At 45.4% G+C, this 20,284-nt stretch overlaps 1 protein-coding gene across 13 annotated transcripts in view; it reads right to left on the bottom strand.

Moving 5' to 3' along the window:
• The window catches only part of CNTRL (centriolin), a 108,570-nt gene that overhangs the window by 2,533 nt on the left and 85,753 nt on the right, over positions 1 to 20,284 (bottom strand). For 11 of the 13 annotated variants that reach the window (XM_051842356.3, XM_051842453.3, XM_051842443.3 and 8 more), the window contains 8 exons: positions 19,911 to 19,984; positions 17,124 to 17,312; positions 16,493 to 16,718; positions 14,089 to 14,294; positions 13,239 to 13,379; positions 3,161 to 3,424; positions 2,911 to 2,973; positions 360 to 566 (listed from right to left, as the gene is read on the bottom strand). In XM_051842356.3, coding sequence (XP_051698316.2) covers positions 360 to 566; positions 2,911 to 2,973; positions 3,161 to 3,424; positions 13,239 to 13,379; positions 14,089 to 14,294; positions 16,493 to 16,718; positions 17,124 to 17,312; positions 19,911 to 19,984 — 1,370 coding nt within the window. Of the gene's footprint in view, positions 1 to 359; positions 567 to 1,040; positions 1,352 to 2,910; positions 2,974 to 3,160; positions 3,425 to 13,238; positions 13,380 to 14,088; positions 14,295 to 16,492; positions 16,719 to 17,123; positions 17,313 to 19,910; positions 19,985 to 20,284 lie in introns of those variants that run through there. The other 2 variants (XM_089301768.1, XM_051842466.3) reach the window with 2 other exon arrangements.

Below are 20,284 nucleotides of genomic sequence, written 5' to 3'. Positions count from 1 at the left end.
ACTCCCAAGTCTGCACTCAAAGATTTTGCTAAGGAATAGTAGGCACAGGGACACAGATGAAACCGGGACTCAAACTGGCCTCCCACGTCTAAGCTGTTCGTGTTAACCGGACAGAAGATGAGGAAACCCTGGAGCGTGGGATATCAGGTCGTCCGAGCTCCAGTTCTCGTCTTGTTCCTAAGCCACCTGTTCATCCTCTCTGGCAACAGTGGATCCACTTTTCCCTCGGACCACAGGGTCTCCCCAGTTTTCCAGAGTTGCAGGTGCCTCATGTCCTGCGTCTCGTTTGGACTGCAGACTGCAGATCGCAAGTACTTCCCATGGGACAGACTGAGCCTCTGCCAAGAGCTTCCTCTTACCTTACTTTGTCCAAACTGAGAGTCGTCTGCGAGGGAAGACTCAAGCTGAGACAGACTGGGTGACGACGCCGAATCCGCAGAGGTGCTGGTGACCAGCTCCCCTAACGCATCCACTTGCCGCCTCAGACTGTGCAGAGTGCCCTCCGTCTGCCGCTTGCCTTTCATCAGTACTTCTGCTTGCTTGGACATACAGTGGCGAAGTTGGGCCTTAGGACACAATTGGGGTTTACACAGAAGAAACATGGGAACCTTTATTTACTTAGCTCCCTCAGTTTAACATTTGGTAAGCAAAACTGTCATAGAAAAGGAATGACTGTTGAAAATGCTCTTGTCCAAAAAAAATTATAGGAGGTACCAGCTGGAAACTCAGTGTGTTTCAATGTTACCATCTGGTGGTGGTAACTCTTAGCCCATTCTCTGTAACAACGCTCCCCACTGAAGTACTGCCTCGTCTTTCTCCTGCTGCAGGATTTAGATTAGCTGAGACCTGCTATCTCACGATGCATTCACTCCTCAACCCTAGACTCCGCTTTGGCTTTCCTTTCCTTTACGGTGTCACTGACATGACTGTCAGTCTGCAGCAGCACTGACAGGTTGCAGTGATGGGACTACTCTGTATCTGCCTGTCAAGAGTGGCCAACAGATAACATGGTGGCTATCAAGCATTTGAAGTGTGGCAACTGAATTGTAAAAATATTTTATTTTCATCTACTTGAAAAGCAGGACAAGAGAGAGCATTTCCATTGGCTGGTTCACTCTCTGGCTGGGCTAGGCTGAAGCAAGGAGCCAGGAACTCCTCTGGTCTTCTATGCGGGTGGCAGGGGCCCAAGCACTTGACGCAGCATCTGCTGCCCCCGAGGGTGCGTGAGCAGGAAGCTGAGTGGGACGCAGAGCAGACGGAACTCAACCAGCGCTCTGCTACGGGAGCAGGCGAACAAAGCCGCACCTTAGCGTGCAGCTCCACAGTGCCCAGCCAGCGACTCAATTTCTACCTGGATTTAAAAACAAATTTTAGGGAGTATTTAATAATTTGAAAGGCAGAATGACACAGAAGGGGAAACATCTTCCTTCCACTGGTTAACTCCCCAAATGCCTGCAACATGAGGGACAATTAAAAAAAAATTGTTTTAAAGATTGGTTTATTTGAAAGGCAGAGTGGGCGGGCGGGGGGGAGACCTTGAATCTGCTGGTTCGCTCCCCAAATTCCCACAACAGCAGGGGCTGGGCCAGGGCAAAGCCAGAAGCTAGAACTGCACCTGGGTCTCCCATGTAGGTGGCACAGACCCAGTGACTTGGGCCATCTTGCACTGCCTTCCCAGGCCCGTCGGCAGGAAGGTGCCCTGGAAGCACAGCAGCTGGAACTTGAACCAGCGTTCTGATAACGGGGTACAGGGCCTGGGCACTGCGAGTGGGCGCTCACCCCACTGTGCCACAATATCTGCCCCCAATACATTTTTTAAAAAGATTTATTTATTTGAAAGGCAGGGTTAGAGACAGAGAGAGAGAGGGGTCTTCCATCCGCTGGTTCACTCCCCAAATGGCTGCAACAGCTGGAGCGGGGCCAATCAGCAGCCAGGAGCCTCCTCTGGGTCTGCCACGCGGGTGCAGGCCCAAGGACTTGGGCCATCTTCTGCTTTCCCGGGCCACAGCAGAGAGCTGGGTCAGAAGGGGAGCAACAGGGACGTGCACCAGCGCCCCTGTGGGATGCCGGGCGGCGGCTCCCCCGCTGTGCCACACGTGGCTGGAGACTGTCGGTGCATGTCACCGGGCTCTCACTCCGTGTTGCAGTGCTGCCTCCACTCTGCAAACACGGGTCCTGTTCTCTGGTCTGCCTCACGCACATATTTCCGTTCCCTGGTGTACTCTTCATCCCTGAATCCTTAGGTCAGCACTGACCACTAAACCCCACACTCCTTTTTTCAGCTGCCCACAGATGGCCATTTTCCCCTGGAGGCCTCCCAGGCCCTTCACACTGAACATACTCTGAACCACACGTTCCTCACCTGATGCTCAAGTCTCACCTGAAGTACTCCCAGTCTCCCCGCCGCAGCCACTGTCCTGTGAGGTTATCACTGTGTCTCTATTTCCCGTCCCAAATACTTAGGCTCCGTCAGTTTTAGCTGAGGTAAGAGCAGCATTACGTAGGTTAAACAACACCGCTTTCACAGCGGAAAGCATGGTTCTGAACACTGACTGCCACCCGCTGTGCGACGCCAACTTCCCTGATGTCCAGTGAACCTGCAGGGACGGCAGGCCCTTGACAGCAGGGTAAGGTGCTGCTTGCTGGGCGCCTGGGTCAGCCCTGGCTCTGCTCTTGCTGCCCCAGCTTCCTGCTGTAGCCACCCTGGGAGGCAGCAGGTGACGGCTCAGGTACTCGGGACCCTGCACCCCTGCGGGAGACTTACGACTGAGTTCCCAGCTCCTGATTGACTTGGCCCTGCTCTGGCCATTGCAGGCATCTGGGGAGTGAATCACGGGGTGGGAGAGCTCTGTGTGTGTCCCTGCCTTTCGAATAAAACTAAGAAAAATTTAACAATCGGCTAAAGGCCACCTTGAGTCGGTCTTCCCGGTGACGCAGCTTCTCTCGCAGCGCTTCTCCACGCCAGTGAGTGTCCTTGTTCAGAGGGAAAAGGAGACATCAGTGAGTCACAGAACACCATGACTGGGACCAGCACGCTGTGTCCTCCTCCTCCTTCCCCCATCCCGCCCCAATTCTGTATTTTAGCTTAACTGGGGGAGGCAGTAACCAAACTACCCTGTTAGAAGCCCAGAGAACAACAGGACAAACCCTTACCCCTTACCTTTATGTGAACATGGGAGAAGTTCAGTTTGTCTTCAAAAGGTCTCTCGTTCATGGTAAATGGGAAATTCTCTTTCAGACTTTCCAACTCTCCTAGGTGTTCATTTCTTTCCAAAATTGCTTCCAGATCTGCTGGTAGTTCTGGAAGAAACTGGTTGAGATTCTTCAAGCTGGTTCTGATTTCATCTTTCACCTCAGACTTCAGGGTCCTCATGGCGTCACTGATTTCCATTTGTCTTCTCTCCAGATCTTTTTGGTTTTCCACCTGAAGAAGGAGTCAGAGTTGAAATACCATCAGGTAAAGCATCATGTGTTTAAAGATCTATAAATATCAACTACACAACTTACAAGGGTTCTCCTTAAGGTCTTTTGGATTTTGCAGTGGTGCAAAAGCAATGCACACTGAGTACAAAGCAGACCTTGCGCTTCATCTTGTGGGCTAGGACACCTGTACAGTTACTGCACAGTGCTGGGTGGCCGGCAGCAGCCCCTGCTTGAGGTCAGTCACATGGGTGCAGGGGAACAACCGCCTGACACCACGGTGCACTGTGCTGCTCAGCAGGCCGTGTGTGGCTACAGCATTTCTCACTTAGCATTTGAGTTAAGATGGGTTATTTGGATGTAGCTGTTTCATAAGTCAAGAAGTATCTGTATTGTGATTGTTAGAAACATCAAATTTTCTGAGATCAGATAAGATCTGGCACGTTCACAGTGGTATGGACGTAGACAGAAATATAAAATTGTGATTTTTTTCAAATATTCCAGTATCTACCAGTTACTGAGTATACAAGTTCATTGACATTTTCACTGAAGCAACTTCAATTTAGACAAGTATGTGGATAATGTTCCTTAAACTCTATAGAAATCATTCTTGGGGCCAGTACTGTGGTGCAGTGGGTTAAAGCCCTGGCCTGCAGCGCCAACAACCCAAATGGGTGCTGGTTTGAGTCCTGGCTGCTCTACTTCCAATACAGCTCTCTGCTATGGCCTGAAAAAGTAACTGAGGATTGCCCAAGTGCTTGGGCCCCTGCACCTGTGAGGGAGACCTGGAAGAATCTCCTGGCTTCAAATCAGCTCAGCTCTGGCCGTTGTAGCTGTTTAGGGAGTGAATCAGGGGATGGAAGACTTTGCGCTCTCTGGATTTACGTCTCTCTATAGCTCTGTCTTTCAAATAAATAAAATAAATCTTAAAAAAAAAAAAAAAGAAATCATTCTTTTTGGGATAGAGCTGGATTCCAGACTCATCCTCAGTTAACATCACCAGGATAACTCAGGTAACTCAGCTGACTTCTGGGCCTTATTTATACACAGAGATAATGACTTTTTCTCCAAAAAGTGAGAACCAAGATAAAAACATGAAGTAACCCAGTGGTACCCGGTGACAGGTACAATCATTAAACCTCAAATGAGAAAAGGATCACTGGCTGAAAGAAGCCCTCAGTCGTCTGCAGTCCACATGCCAGTGCTGAAGGGGCAGATGCTCTCCTTTCATGGGTACTGAGTGGGGGCTGGGGCAACCTCGAGTTTCTGCAAGTGCTGCAGATCTTGCTGCGTGCCTGACTACTCCACATGGTGCTCCTTGTAACAGCTTAGGAGGGTGTTAGACTGATACATATTGCTAATTGACCTACTCAGTCTGCAAAGGCATCCACAATCACTAATGGCTTGTGGATTTTAAATAAGAATTTTCCTTGAACCAAAAGGTGTGTGGGGGTCAGGAGCAGAGGGCTGGAAGCACAGATTGGCCTGAAACTGCCACAGGGGTTGCCCAAAGACTACAGCGGCATCATCAAGGGGCCATGGCAGCACAACCAGAGTTCAGGGATGGCCCGGATGTGGACACAGCTCAGGGGCATCTGGGATTAGAGACTACCTGTCCAAACACCTGGTGGCATGACATGACATCAAAGGCTTCTCCTGGACCGTTCTGTCCTGCTTGGGGATTTTGGCTCCTATAGACTTGTCTGGCATAAATCTAAAACTTCAGCATAGCTGCTTGGGACATGATAAAATTTCATCTAAAGAATTAGCATCTTTTGAGCGGCAAAATGGTGGAATAGGAAGGGAGCACACTGATAGTCCGGGAAGAGACAGTTTAATAAAAGTGGAGATATTGCAGGTTCAGGGAAGAGTTGGGGAAGAAACAGCAGAGGAAATTCTTCCAGAACTAGTGATTCACGGTGGACCTGCATGGAGGGCATGGAAGCCCATGGCTCGGGACACCAGCAGCGGAATCAACACACCAGCGCCGGAATGCGAGGTGAACCGAACCTCAACAGCCTGAGACACCGGTGGGAAAGCAGAAGGAGGAGCCTAGAGGGAATGAGGCTTGAAGCCCCATGGGGGAAAGTTCACCAGGCTAACTAGAAGAGAGAGGAAAAAAAAGTGACAAGTACGGACACGAGTTTCTCTCTCCACTCACCTCTCAAAAGCGAGCAAGACAAAGAGCAGGCACTATTTTGGACATACGTAAAAGCGGCGCGGGCTGCACCTGCCTCAGCCAAGCAGAAAAACCTGACTTGGGGGTGGTGTGAAATAACAGGAGAGTAGGACCTAATGAATGTGTGGTGCTAATGAACTGAGACTGTGAAAAAAGAGATGGTGGGTGAGAGAACTCATGGAGTTCACGTGAGTACTCTCCAGAAACGCTACAATTCGGTAACTGTGGCAACCCAGTGGGAGACTGCAGGAGAATTTGAGCCCACACTGAGGGCAGCACGGATTCCCTGTGTGGTCCTTGGAAAAGAGCAGGCGAATGTTATATCCACAGGAGCCAGAGATCGGAAGCTGACTACCTTCAGTTCCACTCAGCTGTGCAGAATTACTTCCCTTCTGGAAAAAAAAAAAAAAAAAAAAAAAGAAAAGAGAAGAGAGAGAGAGATTTACCATGCCAAACCTGGGAGTGTCACCTTTGGCACACCCTTAACCCTGAGGAACCAAACAGCTCTCAGGCCACACCCATCTCAAGCCTCTAAGGCTCCATCTAAAGCAGACAGTCCACTTAAAACAGTCATAGTATAACAAGAAAAAAACACCACAGTGAGGGAAGAAGAATCCAAAGAATATCTCCACAATGCCAAGCAAAAAACGCAGAAACCGAGGAAACAATAACAAGGAAGACATTACGACGCCCCCAAATGAACAAGACACCCCAAGCCAAGATTATGAAGATGATGAGATGAAAGAAATCCAAGATACGGATTTCAAAAAAGTTTTCAAAAACAAATGCTTGAGCTACAGAAATCTTCACTGGACAGGACAGAAAATCTCCTTCGAGAAAATGAAATCTTAAGGAGGAATCAAAATGAAACTCAGAAACTAGTAGAACAGGAAAGCATGATAGTGAAGAGAAATCAAAATGAAATGAAGAACTCAATAGATCAAATGACAAACACATTAGAGAGCCTTAAAAACAGAGTCAGTGAAACAGAAGAGAGAATATCGGACTTAGAAGACAGAGCACAGGAAAACATACAGTCAAACCAAAGAAAAGAGGAGATTAGAAATCTAAAAAATATTGTTGAGAATCTACAGGATACTATTAAAAATCCAACATTCGGGTTCTAGGAGTTCTTGAAGGCATGGAGAGGGAAAAAGGATTAGAAGGCCTTTTTAGTGAGATACTTGCAGAGAACTTCCCGGGTTTGGAGAAGGACAGAGACATCCTAGTACAGGAAGTTCATAGAACCCCTAGTAAACATGACCAAAAGAGATCCTCACCACGACACGTTGTAATCAAACTCAACACAGTGAAACATAAATAAAAGATTCTAAAATGTGCAAGAGAGAAACGTCAGATTACTCTCAGAGGATCTCCAATTAGACTCACAGCAGACTTCTCATCAGAAACTCTACAGGCTAGAAGGGAATGGCAAGACATAGGCCAGGTACTAAGAGAGAAAAACTGCCAGCCCAGAATATTATATCCAGCAAAGCTCTCATTTGTGAATGATGGTGAAATAAAGACCTTTCATAGCAAACAGAAATTGAAAGAATTTGTCACCACTCATCCAGCCCTGCAAAAGATGCTTAAAGATGTGTTACACACAGAAACACAGAAACATGGTCATCAATATGAAATAAGGTAAAGGAAGGAAACCTCATAGCAAAAGATCACAGGAAGTTCAAAGCATATATTAGAAAATATCTTTGGCAAATGGCAGGGCAAAGTTACTACTTATCAATAGTCACATTGAACGTTAATGGCCTCAACTCTCCAGTTAAAAGACACCGACTGGCTGATTGGGTTAAGAAACAAAACCCATCTATTTGCTGCTTACAAGAAACACATCTTTCCAACAAAGATCCATACAGACTGAAAGTGAAAGGCTGGAAAAAGATATACCCTGCCAACAGAAATGAAAAAAGAGCGGGTGTAGCCATCTTAATATCGGACAACATAAACTTTAACACAAAAACTGTTAAGAGACAAAGAGGGGCACTATATAATGATTAAGGGATCAATTCAACAGGAAGATATAACGATTATCAATGTATATGCACCTAATTACAGGGCACCGGTTTATTTAAAAGATTTGTTAAGGGACTTAAAGGGAGACTTAGACCCCAATACAATAGTACTGGGGGACTTCAATACTCCACTCTCAGAAATAGACAGATCAACCGGACAGAAGATCAACAAGGACACAGTAGATTTAAACGACACTATAGCCCAAATGGATCTAACAGATATCTACAGAACTTTCAATCCTACAGCTAAAGATTTTAAATTCTTCTCAGCAGTACATAGAACCTTCTCTAGGACTGACCACATACTAGGCCATAAAGCAAGTCTCAGCAAATTCAAAAGAATTAGAATCATACGATGCAGCTTCTCAGACCATAGGGGAATGAAGTTGGAAATTAGCAACTCAGGAATCCCTAGAGCATATGCAAACAAACACATGGAGATTGAACAACATGCTCCTGAAATGAACACTGGGTCATTCAAGAAATCAAAAGAGAAATCAAAAAATTTCTGGAAGTAAATGAGGATAACAGCACAACATACGAAACTTATGGGATACAGCAAAAGCAGTGTTGAGAGGAAAGTTTAGGTGCCTACATCAAGAAATTGGAAAGGCACCAAATAAATGAGCTTTCAATTCATCTCAAGGATCTAGAAAATCTGCAGCAAACCAGACCCAAATCTAGTAGGAGAAGAGAAATAATTAAAATCAGAGAAAAAATCAATAGGATTGAATAAAAAAAAATTACAAAAAATCAGCCAAACGAGGAGCTGGTTTTTTGAAAAAAATAAACAAAATTGACACCCCATTGGCCCAACTAACTAAAAAAAGAAAAGACCCAAATCAATAAAATCAGAGATGAAAAAGGAAACGTAACAACACACAACACAGAAATAAAAAGAATCATCAGAAATTACTACAAGGATTTGTATGCCAGTAAACAGGGAAATCTATCAGAAATGGATAGATTCCTGGACACAGGCAACCTACCTAAATAACCAGGAAGACATAGAAAACCTAAACAGACCTATAACTGAGACAGAAATTGAAACAGTAATAAAGGCCCTCCCAACAAAGAAAAGCCCAGGACCAGATGGATTCACTGCTGAATTTTATCAAACATTTAAAGAAGAACTAACTCCAATTCTTCTCAAACTATTCAGAACAACTGAAAAACAGGGAATCCTCCCAAATTCTTTCTGTGAAGCCAGCATCACCTTAATTCCTAAGCTGGAAAAAGATGCATCATTGAAAGAAAATTACAGACCAATATCCTGGATGAACAAGATGCAAAAATCCTCAATAAAATTCTGGCCAATAGAATGCAATAATACATCAGAAAGATCATCCACCCAGACCAAGTGGGATTTATCCCTGGTATGCAGGGATGGTTCAATGTTTGCAAAACAATCAATGTGATACAGCACATTGCAGAAGAAAAACTGCAGAAGAAAAACCATGTGATTATCTCAATAGACGCAGAGAAAGCATTTGATAAAATACAACACCCTTTCATGATGAAAACTCTAAGCAAACTGGGTATGGAAGGAACATTCCTCAATACAATCAATGCAATTTATGAAAAACCCATGGCCAGTATCCTATTGAATGGGGAAAATTTACAAGCATTTCCACTAATATCTGGTACCAGATAGGGATGCCCACTCTCACCACTGCTAGTCAATATAGTTCTGGAGGTTCTAGCCAGAGCTATTAGGCAAGAAAAAGAAATTAAAGGGATAAAAATTGGGAAGGAAGAACTCAAGCTATCCCTCTTTGCAGATGATATGATTCTTTTTTTAGGGGATCCAAAGAACTCTACTAAGAGACTATTGGAACTCATAGAAGAGTTTGGCAAAGTAGCAGGGTATAAAATCAATGCACAAAAATCAACAGCCTTTGTATACACAGGCAATGCCATGGCTGAGGAAGAACTTCTAAGATCAATCCCATTCACAATAGCTACAAAAACAATCAAATACTTTGGAATAAACTTAACCAAGGACTTCAAAGATCTCTACGTTGAGAATTACAAAATCTTAAAGAAGGAAATAGAAGAGGATACCAAAAAAATGGAAAAATATTCCATGCTCTTGGGTTGGAAGAATCAATATCATCAAAATGTCCATTCTCCCAAAAGTAATTTATAGATTTAATGCGATACCAATCAAAATACCAAAGACATTCTTCTCAGATCTGGAAAAAATGATGCTGAAATTCATATGGAGACACAGAAGGCCTCGAATAGCTAAAGCAATCTTGTACAACAAAAACAAAGCCGGAGGCATCACAATACCAGATTTCAGGACATACTACAGGGCAGTTGTTATCAAAACAGCATGGTACTGGTACAGAAACAGATGGATAGACCAATGGAACAGAATAGAAACACCAGAAATCAACCCAAACATCTACAGCCAACTTATATTTGATCAAGGATCTAAAACTAATTCCTGGAGTAAGGACAGTCTATTCAATAAATGGTGCTGGGAAAATTGGATTTCCACATGCAGAAGCATGAAGCAAGATCCCTACCTTTCACTTTACACAAAAATCCACTCAACATGGATTAAAGACTTAAATCTACGACCCAACACCATCAAATTATTAGTGAACATTGGAGAAACCCTGCAAGATATAGGTATCAGCAAAGATTTCTTGGAAAAGACCCCGGAAGCACAGGCAGTCGAAGCCAAAATTAACATTTGGGATTGCATTAAATTGAGAAGTTTCTGTACTGCAAAAGAAACAGTCAGGAATGTGAAGAGGCTACCGACAGAATGGGAAAAAATATTTGCAAACTATGCAACAGATAAAGGGTTAATAACCAGGATCTACAAAGAGATCAAGAAACTCCGCAACATCAAAACAAACAACCCAATTAAGAGATGGGCCAAGGACCTCAATAGACATTTTTCAAAAGAGGAAATCCAAATGGCCAACAGACACATGAAAAAATGTTCAAGATCACTAGCAATCAGGGAAATGTAAATCAAAACCACAATGAGGTTTCACCTCACCCCGGTGAGAATGGCTCACATTCAGAAATCTACCAACAACAGATGCTGGCAAGGATGTGGGGAAAAAGGGACACTAACCCACTGTTGGTGGGAATGCAAACTGGTTAAGCCACTATGGAAGTCAGTCTGGAGATGCCTCAGAAACCTGAATATAACCCTACCATACAACCCAGCCATCCCACTCCTTGGAATTTACCCAAAGGAAATTAAATTGGTAAACAAACAAGCTGTCTGCACCTTAATGTTTATTGCAGCTCAATTCACAATAGCTAAGACCTGGAATCAACCCAAATGCCCATCAACAGTAGACTGGATTAAGAAATTATGGGACATGTACTCTATAGAATACTATACAGCAGTCAAAAACAATGAAATCCAGTCATTTGCAACAAAATGGAGGAATCTGGAAAACGTCATGCTGAGTGAATTAAGCCAGTCCCAAAGGGACAAATATCATTATGTTCTCCCTGATGGGTGACAACTAAGCAAACACCAAAAAGGAAACCTGTTAAAGTGAAAGGGACATTATGAGAAACAGTGACTTGATCAGCTCTTGTCCTGACTGTTAATGTACAATTTAATACTTTATCCATTTTAGTATTTGTTTTTGTTCTAGTTAATACTATTGGTTGAACTCTGTAATTAACACAGAATTATTCTTAGATGTTTAAATTTAACTGAAAAGTGATCCCTGTTAAATATAAGAGTGGGAATAAGAGAAGGAGGAGATGTACACTTTGGGACATGCTCAATCAGACTTGCCCCAAATGGTGGAGTTAGAAATGTGCCAGGGGATTCCAATACAATCCCATCAAGGTGGCATGTACCAATGCCATCTCACTAGTCCAAGTGATCAATTTCAGTTCACAATTGATCACACTGATAGGTCTAAGAGTCAAAGGGATCACACAAACAAGACTAGTGTCTGCTAATACTAACTGATAGAATCAAAAAGGGTGAGAACGATCCAACATGGGAAGCGGGATACACAACAGACTCATAGAACAGCAGATGTCCTGAACAGCACTCTGGCCTCAGAATCAGCCCTTAAGGCATGTGGATCTGGCTGAAGAGCCCGTGAGAGTATTTTAAGCATGGAAAGCCAAGACACTCTGGCAAAAAACAAACAAACAAACAAACAAACAAAAAACTAAATGAAAGATCTCTGAGAGTGAGATACCAGTAGAAAGAACGGGGCCATCAAAGGAGGAGGTACCTTTCTCTGAAGGGAGGAGAGAAATTCCACTGTGACTATGTCCTTTTCTAAAGAAGATCGAAGTTGGCAAACTCAAAAGGCTTCCATAGCCTTGGCAACTCATGACTAGAGCCTAGGGAGACTACTCACGCCATAAACAAGAGTGTCAAATTGTTAAGTCAACAACAGGAGTCACTTTGTACTTACTCCTCATGTGGGATCTCTGTCCTTAGTGTGTTGTCCAATGTGAATTAATGCTATAACTAGTACTGAAACAGTATTTTACACTTTATGTTCCGTATGGGTGCAAACTGATGAAATCTTTACTTAATATCTAGTAAATCGATCTTCTGTATATAAAGATAATTGAAAATGAATCTTGATGTGAATGGAATGGGAGTGGGAGCAGGAGATGGGAGGGGTGCGGGTAGGAGGGAAGTTATGGGGGGGAGAAGCCATTGTAATCCATAAACTGTACTTTGGAAATTTATATTTACTAAATAAAAGTTTAAAAAAAAAAAAAGAATTAGCATCTTTTTCTTTCATTAGCTAACGTGAAAAGCTTGTTGAGGGTTGGATGTTTGGCCTAGTGGCTAAGGTGCCTCTTTGGACACTTGCATCTCATGTCAAAGTGTCTGGGTTTGAGTCCCAGCTCAGCTTCTGATTCCAGCTTCCTGCTAACAGGCACCGTGGGAGGCACACGGGTGGTGGTTCAAATCCATGTGGATGGTGCCATCCGTGTGGGAGATCTGCACTGAGTTCCTGGCTCCTGGCTCTAGCCTGGCCCAGCTGTCACTGTTGCCTTTGGGGAGTGAACCAGTATATGGCAGATCTCTGTATGTCACTGTCACTCTGCCTTTCAAATAAATGAGATAAATGAACAAAAATTACAACATTTTTTAAAAGCTTGTTGAACTTGAGAATTATAAAAACAAGCTTTTTTTTTTTTAATTTGTAGAAGTACACTTCTAAATTTTAAGACTGAGAAAACAGATTTGACCTACAGAATGTTGTTCTAATCAGCTTTCTACAATTTCCATGAAAAAATACTCTTCTTAAAAGAGATAACAGGAGCTGGCATTGTGGCCTGGTGGGTTAAGCCACCACTAGTTCAAGTCCCAGCTGCTCCACTTCCAATGTAGCTCCTGCTAATGTGCCTGGGAAAGCAGTGGAGATGGCCCAAGTTGCTTAGGCTCCTACCACCCACATGAGAGACCTGGAAAAAGCTCCTGACTCCTGGCTTCAGCCTGGCTCAGCCCTGGCTCTCCCTCTAACATTGCCTTTCAAATAAATACATTTTTAAAAAGATTCATAGCAACACAATCTGCCTGAGGCTCGTGGAGCAGAGGAGCCCTCTCTGTCCAGGTTGGCCAGCGGGTTCCCCTCACACACTACCTGTTTCTGGAGCTCCAGGTACTCGTGCTGCATCTGGTTGAGCTCTTTCATCAGGCGCCTGGCCCGCTCGTGGTTGTCCTGGGCTACCAGTTCGATTGTCGCCATTTCCTTTTGTATACTACTGTTCTCCTGTTTTTGTTCCTAGCACAGAAGGAAGAAAAGACACTGTAAAGCTTGGTAACTTAGTTTCTGTCTTGGCCTTGCTAGCTGTGACATGGGCAGGTGTGACTGTCAGCCTAGTGTCCGAGCGCCACCTCTGCAGGGTACCCTTTGATGAGTTGCTTTCCCTGTCAGAAGCCTCAAATGTCTTAAACTGGGAGCAGTGTTAGCCAGCACCCCAGGGCTGCTGGGCAGGCTAAATTCGAACGCCTGCATTACAATCATCTTGCCTACCACTACCCTCCCTGTGCGAAATACACGATTTAAAAGTTCCTTTCACACACAGGATTCCACTGGTTCCTCCCCAGGGTGTTGGAAAAATCTGTTCCTGTGCTACTCGCCTGCTCGCACTCACCTCGAATGGGTCTGGACTGACATAATTTCTAAACTTATTTTAGGGATAAAAGCACGGTAGCCTGAGCTTCCTGGTTTTAGGATAATGATGAACGCTAACGCTGGTGAACAGGGACGATGAGAGCGATGTGTAAGGACTGCTGCGATGCCAAGGTGTCCACAGGCGCCCTCCCTCTGCCGGTGCAAGGCGGGCAGAGGCTCCCCAGCATGGAGTCACTGGGGCTGCTGCTCCGTGCCGGGCGACTCACCAGCAGCCTCACGTCTGTTTGAGCTGAGGCTGCACTTAAAACACTGCCAAGCACCGTCCCTCATCGACTGGCCGGCCGCAGGTACTCACCAGAAGACTTTTTTCCAGCTGGCTCCGCTGAGTCTTGAGCGCCTCCTTCAGGCTGGCCACCTGCTTCTCGGCCTGCTTTCTTTCTGTCAAGAACTGGTTCCGCAGGAGGCTGAAGTCTGCCCTCATACAGTCCGTCTCTTTCTGCAGCGCCCGCAGCTCACTTGACTTTTCAATTAACTGCTGCTCCCGTTCCGACAGCTGCCGTTCTGAAAATGAGCAGTTTTGGCAGGTTGCGCAAGAGGCCCTGGACTGGCGGAGTGCGTGACTGATGTGCCAGCCCCTCGGGGGTGTCCCCCAAGTCTACCCGGAGCCACACCAGGGGCCCAGAAGAGGGGCCTCGTGAAGTCATCAGCTCCGGGAACCAGAGCCGCAGATGGGGACTGCTCCTCTCCTCCCTTCTGACGCTTTGAGAGCAGTGGGAGTGAACAGCCCTCCCTGGTCCCGAGTGTAGGGAACATGGCACGCGTGCTGACGTGTTCTTCATGAGCCCGTACCTGACTGGAGGGAGGCCTCCAGGACGCCCCCCCCCGCCCCGCCCAACAGCAAGCGCAGGGCAGCGGGGTCTGGAGCTGGTGCCGCAGTGGCATGAGCACCGTTTTACAGATGAAGAGCATAACTGCTTGTTAGAGCCACGCATGCAAACAGTGAGCACACGAGAGAACACTTTCAAAGGAAACTGGTATTTGGGGGCTGGCGTTGTGGTGTAGCAGATAAAGCCACCACTTACGATCCTGACATCCCATGTGGGCATGGATTTGAGTCCTGGTGCTCCACTTCTGACCCAGCTCCCAGCTAATGGCCTGGGAAAAGCACTTGAAGACAGCCTAGGTGCTTGGGCACTCACCACCCACGTGAGAACAATATGAAGCTCCTGGCTTCAGCCTGGCCCGCTGCGGCCATCTGGGGAGTGAACCTGCAGATGGAAGAGCTGTCTCTCCCTCTCTCTATATAACCCTGATTTTGAAATAGACAAATCTTAAAAAATAAAAGTGATATTTAGAAATTCTTTTTCTTATCACACTATTTAGCACCTTGCCCTGACTTTATTTTTCAACATATCTGGCATGGTAAGAACTAAATATATTTAATCTCAACTTCATAATGCAATGACTGGGTCTGGGTTTAACAAGAGTTCCCAGGACAAAAGGATTATAATAACCCTTTCATATCCCCAAGTCCACAATATTTGATGACCATTATTTAACCCTATAGCAGAAGAAAGAAAAAATTTATTTTTATTTAAAATTATTGTTTTAATCATTTTTTTTATTTGTAAGGAAGAAAAACAGAGCAAGAGAGAGACAGACAGATCTTGCAGCCACTGGTTTTCTCCCCAAATGCTTGGAACAGTTGGGGCTGGGACAGGCTAAAGACAGAAGCCCAGGCCGGCGCTGTGGCTCACTAGGCTAATCCTCCACCTGCGGCGCCGGCACCCCGGGTTCTAGTCCCAGTTAGGGCGCTGGATTCTGTCCCGGTCGCTCCTCTTCCAGTCCAGCTGTGGCCCGGGAGTGCAGTGGAGGATGGCCCAGGTCCCTGGGCCCTGCACCCAAATGGGAGACCAGGAGGAAGCACCTGGCTCCTTGCTTCGGATTGGTGCGGTGCACCGGCCGTAGCGGCCATTTGGGGGGTGAACCAAGGGAAAAAGGAAGACCTTTCTCTCTGTATCTCTCTAACTCTGCCTGTTAAAAAAAAAAAAAAAAAAAAAGACAGAAGTCCAAAACTCAATCCAGGTCTTACAGGTAGGTGGCAGGGACCTGCTGCCTCCCAGGATACATATTAGCAGGAAGCTGGCATTGGAAATGGAGCTGAGACTCAAACCCCAGCAGTCTGATGTGGGATGAGAGTATACCAAAACTCCTGCACATCCCTGCGCCCAGTCATTTCTTGATGGATCATTTACCTTGGGTACCCATGTCAACTCTGAGTCTTTAAAAAAAAGTTCACAGAAAATGCATATTATGAAAAAACTGCATAGATTTCAAAAACTTTTGCACCAAAATAAACTTTTAATTCCATTTTGCCACAAACCTTCAGAGTCCCCTCTTATGGTTCAAGAGCAAGCAAACTGACCCAAGCACCTGTATTCTAGCACCATTCACTACGTCAAATCAGGATGGATAGGGAGTATTAATACTGATTTTTGACTAGTTGAGACAAAAGGAATCATTCATTATTCCCAAAGCTCACAAATAGTATACGTTAGACTATCTCTGAGCCTGTTTTGCTTTAATGTACTATTTTCTTGAGAGAAGATTCTCAAAGGAACCGCCTGGTAAAGTAAAAAGACTCGGCAGTCAGTCCTAGGCTCAGATCTCTCATCTCTCCTGGGACGATTATGCTTCCTGGTTATGCTCTGGTTAGCAGCCCCCCAGAAGACCCCCGGGCAATGTCCCAGGGTACCTACTTGTTTGGGACAGCGTCTTCTCGAGACTCTCACCCCACCTCTCCTCTTCCTGCAGAGTCCTGACCCGCTCTTCGGCCGCCAGCACCTCTGTGCGCATCTGGTCCAGCCTGCTCTGCTGATGCGCCAACTCCCTCTCCAGCTGGAGCTGCTGCTCCTTCAGTGTCACTTTACTGTCTTCCCATGTGTTTTCTTCACTCTCTCTCTCTTTCTGGAGTCTCTGAAGCATCTTAATGGAGAATAACCATAGTCATAAAGCAACCAATCCTTAGTGTCCGAGGTGAAGGGACGTCATGAACACAGGACAGATTCTAGTTTAGCCCACAGGGACAGAGTTCCCGTACCCGGGTGATCAAGCAGTGACGGAGAAGCTCTCCAGCTGGCACGAGGAGGGGCAGAAATCTGCATGTGGCCATGAGGATTCTTGGCCAGGCCAAGATGCTGGTTTGAACAGCCCGTAAGTAAGAAGCCCAGAGAGTCACAGAGTTGCGTAGAAGCTACCCGCTGCTTACAAAGGGCAGCTTAGTGACGCTCGGTCCTGTAGGGGGCACTTCTAAGTTTTCTACCCAGGGAACAAAGGTCGCACAAGTGACAAATGCTTCCCTCCACAAGCACCCCACAGGTGCAGTACTACCGTTTCCTGCTGCTCTAGTTTGAGCTGGTTTTCTTCTATCTCATTCTGAAGCAGCTGCAGTTGCTGCTGTTTCGCCTCCTCTTCTTTCTGACAGTTCTCGAACCTCTTTATCCATTCACTGATGTCTTCCTGCAGCTGGCTCTGCTCACCCAGCAGTGCGTCCCGGCGCTTGGAGGTGTGAAGCAGGTCCTTAGTGGAAGAGCACATGGAAACCACTCACTAAGCAGGTCCACCAGGGTGGCCAGAGCCAACCTAGCATCTACTGAGTCTGACAAAAAGAAGTCTAGAAGTCCCGAAGCCTTTATCATCTCAGCGAACTGACAGGAAGGTGCCCCAATTGAAACTTAATCAGAGCCTTTCTTCTTTTAAGTGCTAAAAAGTGAGATGACAAAAGGTGTCAGAATCTTGGCAAGAGGTGGAAATAGACATGCACTTCACGGGACGTTCAGAAGATGAAGAAAAATTGTGAATAAAACTAATTCTTCCTGAAAATGAAGCTGAAGGCTTGGTTTTGCTATTATTTGAAATATTTATACAAAAAACTCATAAAAGGATGAATATCTCTTTATTAAGGAGCCCTAATTAAGCATTTTTTAAAAAAAGCTCTTTATTGGGCCGGCGCTATGGCACAGCAGGTTAAAGCCCCCACCTGCAGCGCCAGCATCCCATATGTGTGCCTGTTTGAGTCCCAGCTGCTCCACTTTCAATCCAGCTCTCTGCTATGGCCTGGGCAAACAGTAGAAGATGGCCCAAGTCTTTGGGCTCTGTACCCCTGTGGGAGACCTGGAGGAATCTCCTGGCTCCTGGCTTCTGATCAGCTCAGCTCTGGCTGTTGTGGCCATCTGGGGAGTGAACCAGTGGATGGAAGACCTCTCTCTGTAACTCTGACTTTCAAATAAATAAAATAAATCTTTTGAAAAAAAAAAAGCTCATTATTATTTCTAACTGAAACATAAGGACTTGTGTACAATTTTTAAAAGGATCAATTACGGGGGCAGTGCGTGGCACAGTTGGTTAATCCTCTGCCTGTGGTGCCGGCATCCCATATGGGTGTTGGTTCTAGTCCCAGCTGCTCCACTTCAGATCCACCTCTCTGCTATGGCCTGGGAAAGTTGCAGAAGATGGCCCAAGTCCTTGGGCCCCTGCACCCGAGTGGGAGACCCAGAAGAAGCTCCTGGCTCCTGGCTTCAGATCGGCGCAGCTCCGGCCTTTGCAGCCATTGGGGAGTAAACCAGCAGATGGAAGACCTTTTTTTCTGTCTCTCCCTCTCACTGTCTGTAACTCTACCTCTCAAATAAATAAATAAAATCTTAAAAAAAAGAAAACAAAAACAAACAGACTCCAAATGGAAAGAGGGAATTTCGAAGTCTACTCCTGCTCTTGCTCTAAAGAGTGGCAGTGGAGCCCCAGACATGCTAGCAGCTCTGCTACCAGGACAACACTGAATGCCATTTGATATCAGGAGTACAAGAGTCAAGAAAGTCTATTCAACCTATGACAAGATGGTCAGCACATAATCAACTCTGAGCCCAGCCTCTGGAGGCTTCATCTGTGCTGTGGGTTAAGGGGCTGGTGCTGTGGCGTAGCAGGTAAAGCCGCCACCTGCAGTGCCGACATCCCATATGGGCGCCGGTTGGAGTCTCAGCTGCTCCACTTCCAATCCAGCTCTCTGCTATGGCCTGGGAAAGCAGTAGAAGATGGCCCAAACCCTTGAGCCTGTGCACCTGTGTGGGAGACCTGGAGGAAGCTCCTGGCTCCTGACTTCGGATCAGTGCAGCTCCAGCTGTTGCAGCCTAAAGGGGAGTGAACCAGCAGATGGAAGACCTCTCCCCACCTCGCCCCCATAACTCTTTCAAGTAAATAAATAAATCTTTAAAAAAAAAAAGACTCTGTCCTTGATGTTCCTTCCTCCAGGAAGTCCAACCTGTTTGCTCTCCTGGCACGGGGGCCTCTCCCCTCCAAAAAAGAAAGAAAGACAGACAGACAGAAAGAAAGAGAGAGAGAAAGAGAGAGACAGAGAGACAGAGAGAGAGACAGAGAGAGAGAGGAAGAGAGGAAGAGAGGAAGAGAGAAAGAGAGGAAGAGAGGGAGGAAGGGAGGAAGGGAGAAAGGGAGGAAGAGAGGAAGAGAGAGAGAGAAAGAAAGAGAGACAGACAGAAAGGAAGGAAGGAAGGAAGGAAGGAAGGAAGGAAGGAAGGAAGGAAGAAAGGAAGGAAGGAAGAAAGAAAAAGAGAGGAAGGGAGAAAGAGAGGAAGAGAGGAAGAGAGGGAGGAAGGGAGAAAGGGAGAAAAGGAGAAAGGGAGAAAGGGAGAGATAAAGAGAGAAAGAGAGAGAAAGAAAGAAAAAGAGAGAGAAAGGGAGAGAGAAAGAGAGAGAGAGAGAAAGGAAGAAAGAGAGAGAGAAAGAAAGAGAGAGAGAAAGAAAGAGAAAGGAAGAAAGAAAGGTAGAAAAAGAAGAGAAGAGAAGAGAAGAGAAAAAAGAAAAGAGAAGAGAAAAAAGAAAAGAGAAGAGAAAAGAAAATGCCCATCTGGTCTCATAGATGCTGCTGTTGGCCTATGGTCCTGGCACAACCCTACACACTAATTTAATCAAGAGTCCAAGAGCTAAAATAAATTAGGTCTGGTCTGCACCAAAATTTTTATTTATGTGAGGACTGTTAAAAAGGCCCTAAGGGACATCCCTAATGTGAAAAGGAACCAGCTTACTGAAGGCTTTAGTTATTTTAGCCATCTGTCTGCATGCCTTCAAGATACTACTAGAATATTGCATTGTTATTGTTAACCTTACCTGTTTGGCTACATTCAAATGGTCTTGAACATTAGTTAGTTCCTCTTGTAGTGATTTTACTGCTTCTTGTTTTTCTATAGAAATAACATTATAATAAAATAAGAAATGCATATATATGTATTGTCCAGGATCCCATCCGAACACCCCCTTCAAAGTAGAGAAATGAATTTAAACCTGTTTTCTATAAACTGTATGACTATACCAAATTACTTTATTAAAGAATAAAAGTTACATTTGGGCTTGGAGCCCAGGTTTTTAAAGACTTTCATGTTCAAAACCTTTTAACAAAAATATCTGTAGGTAATACCTATTATGGTGAGATTCATGGTTTAAAAATACGTACTTTTTATATTACAGGTAGAAATAAAATTTAG

This window comes from Oryctolagus cuniculus, chromosome 1, assembly GCF_051225735.1.
Source record: "Oryctolagus cuniculus isolate XC-2025 breed Fujian yellow rabbit chromosome 1, ASM5122573v1, whole genome shotgun sequence".
Lineage (NCBI taxonomy): Eukaryota > Metazoa > Chordata > Mammalia > Lagomorpha > Leporidae > Oryctolagus > Oryctolagus cuniculus.
The sequence above is the reverse complement of the archived record's forward strand: the minus strand, read 5'-3'. Positions and strand labels throughout refer to the sequence as shown.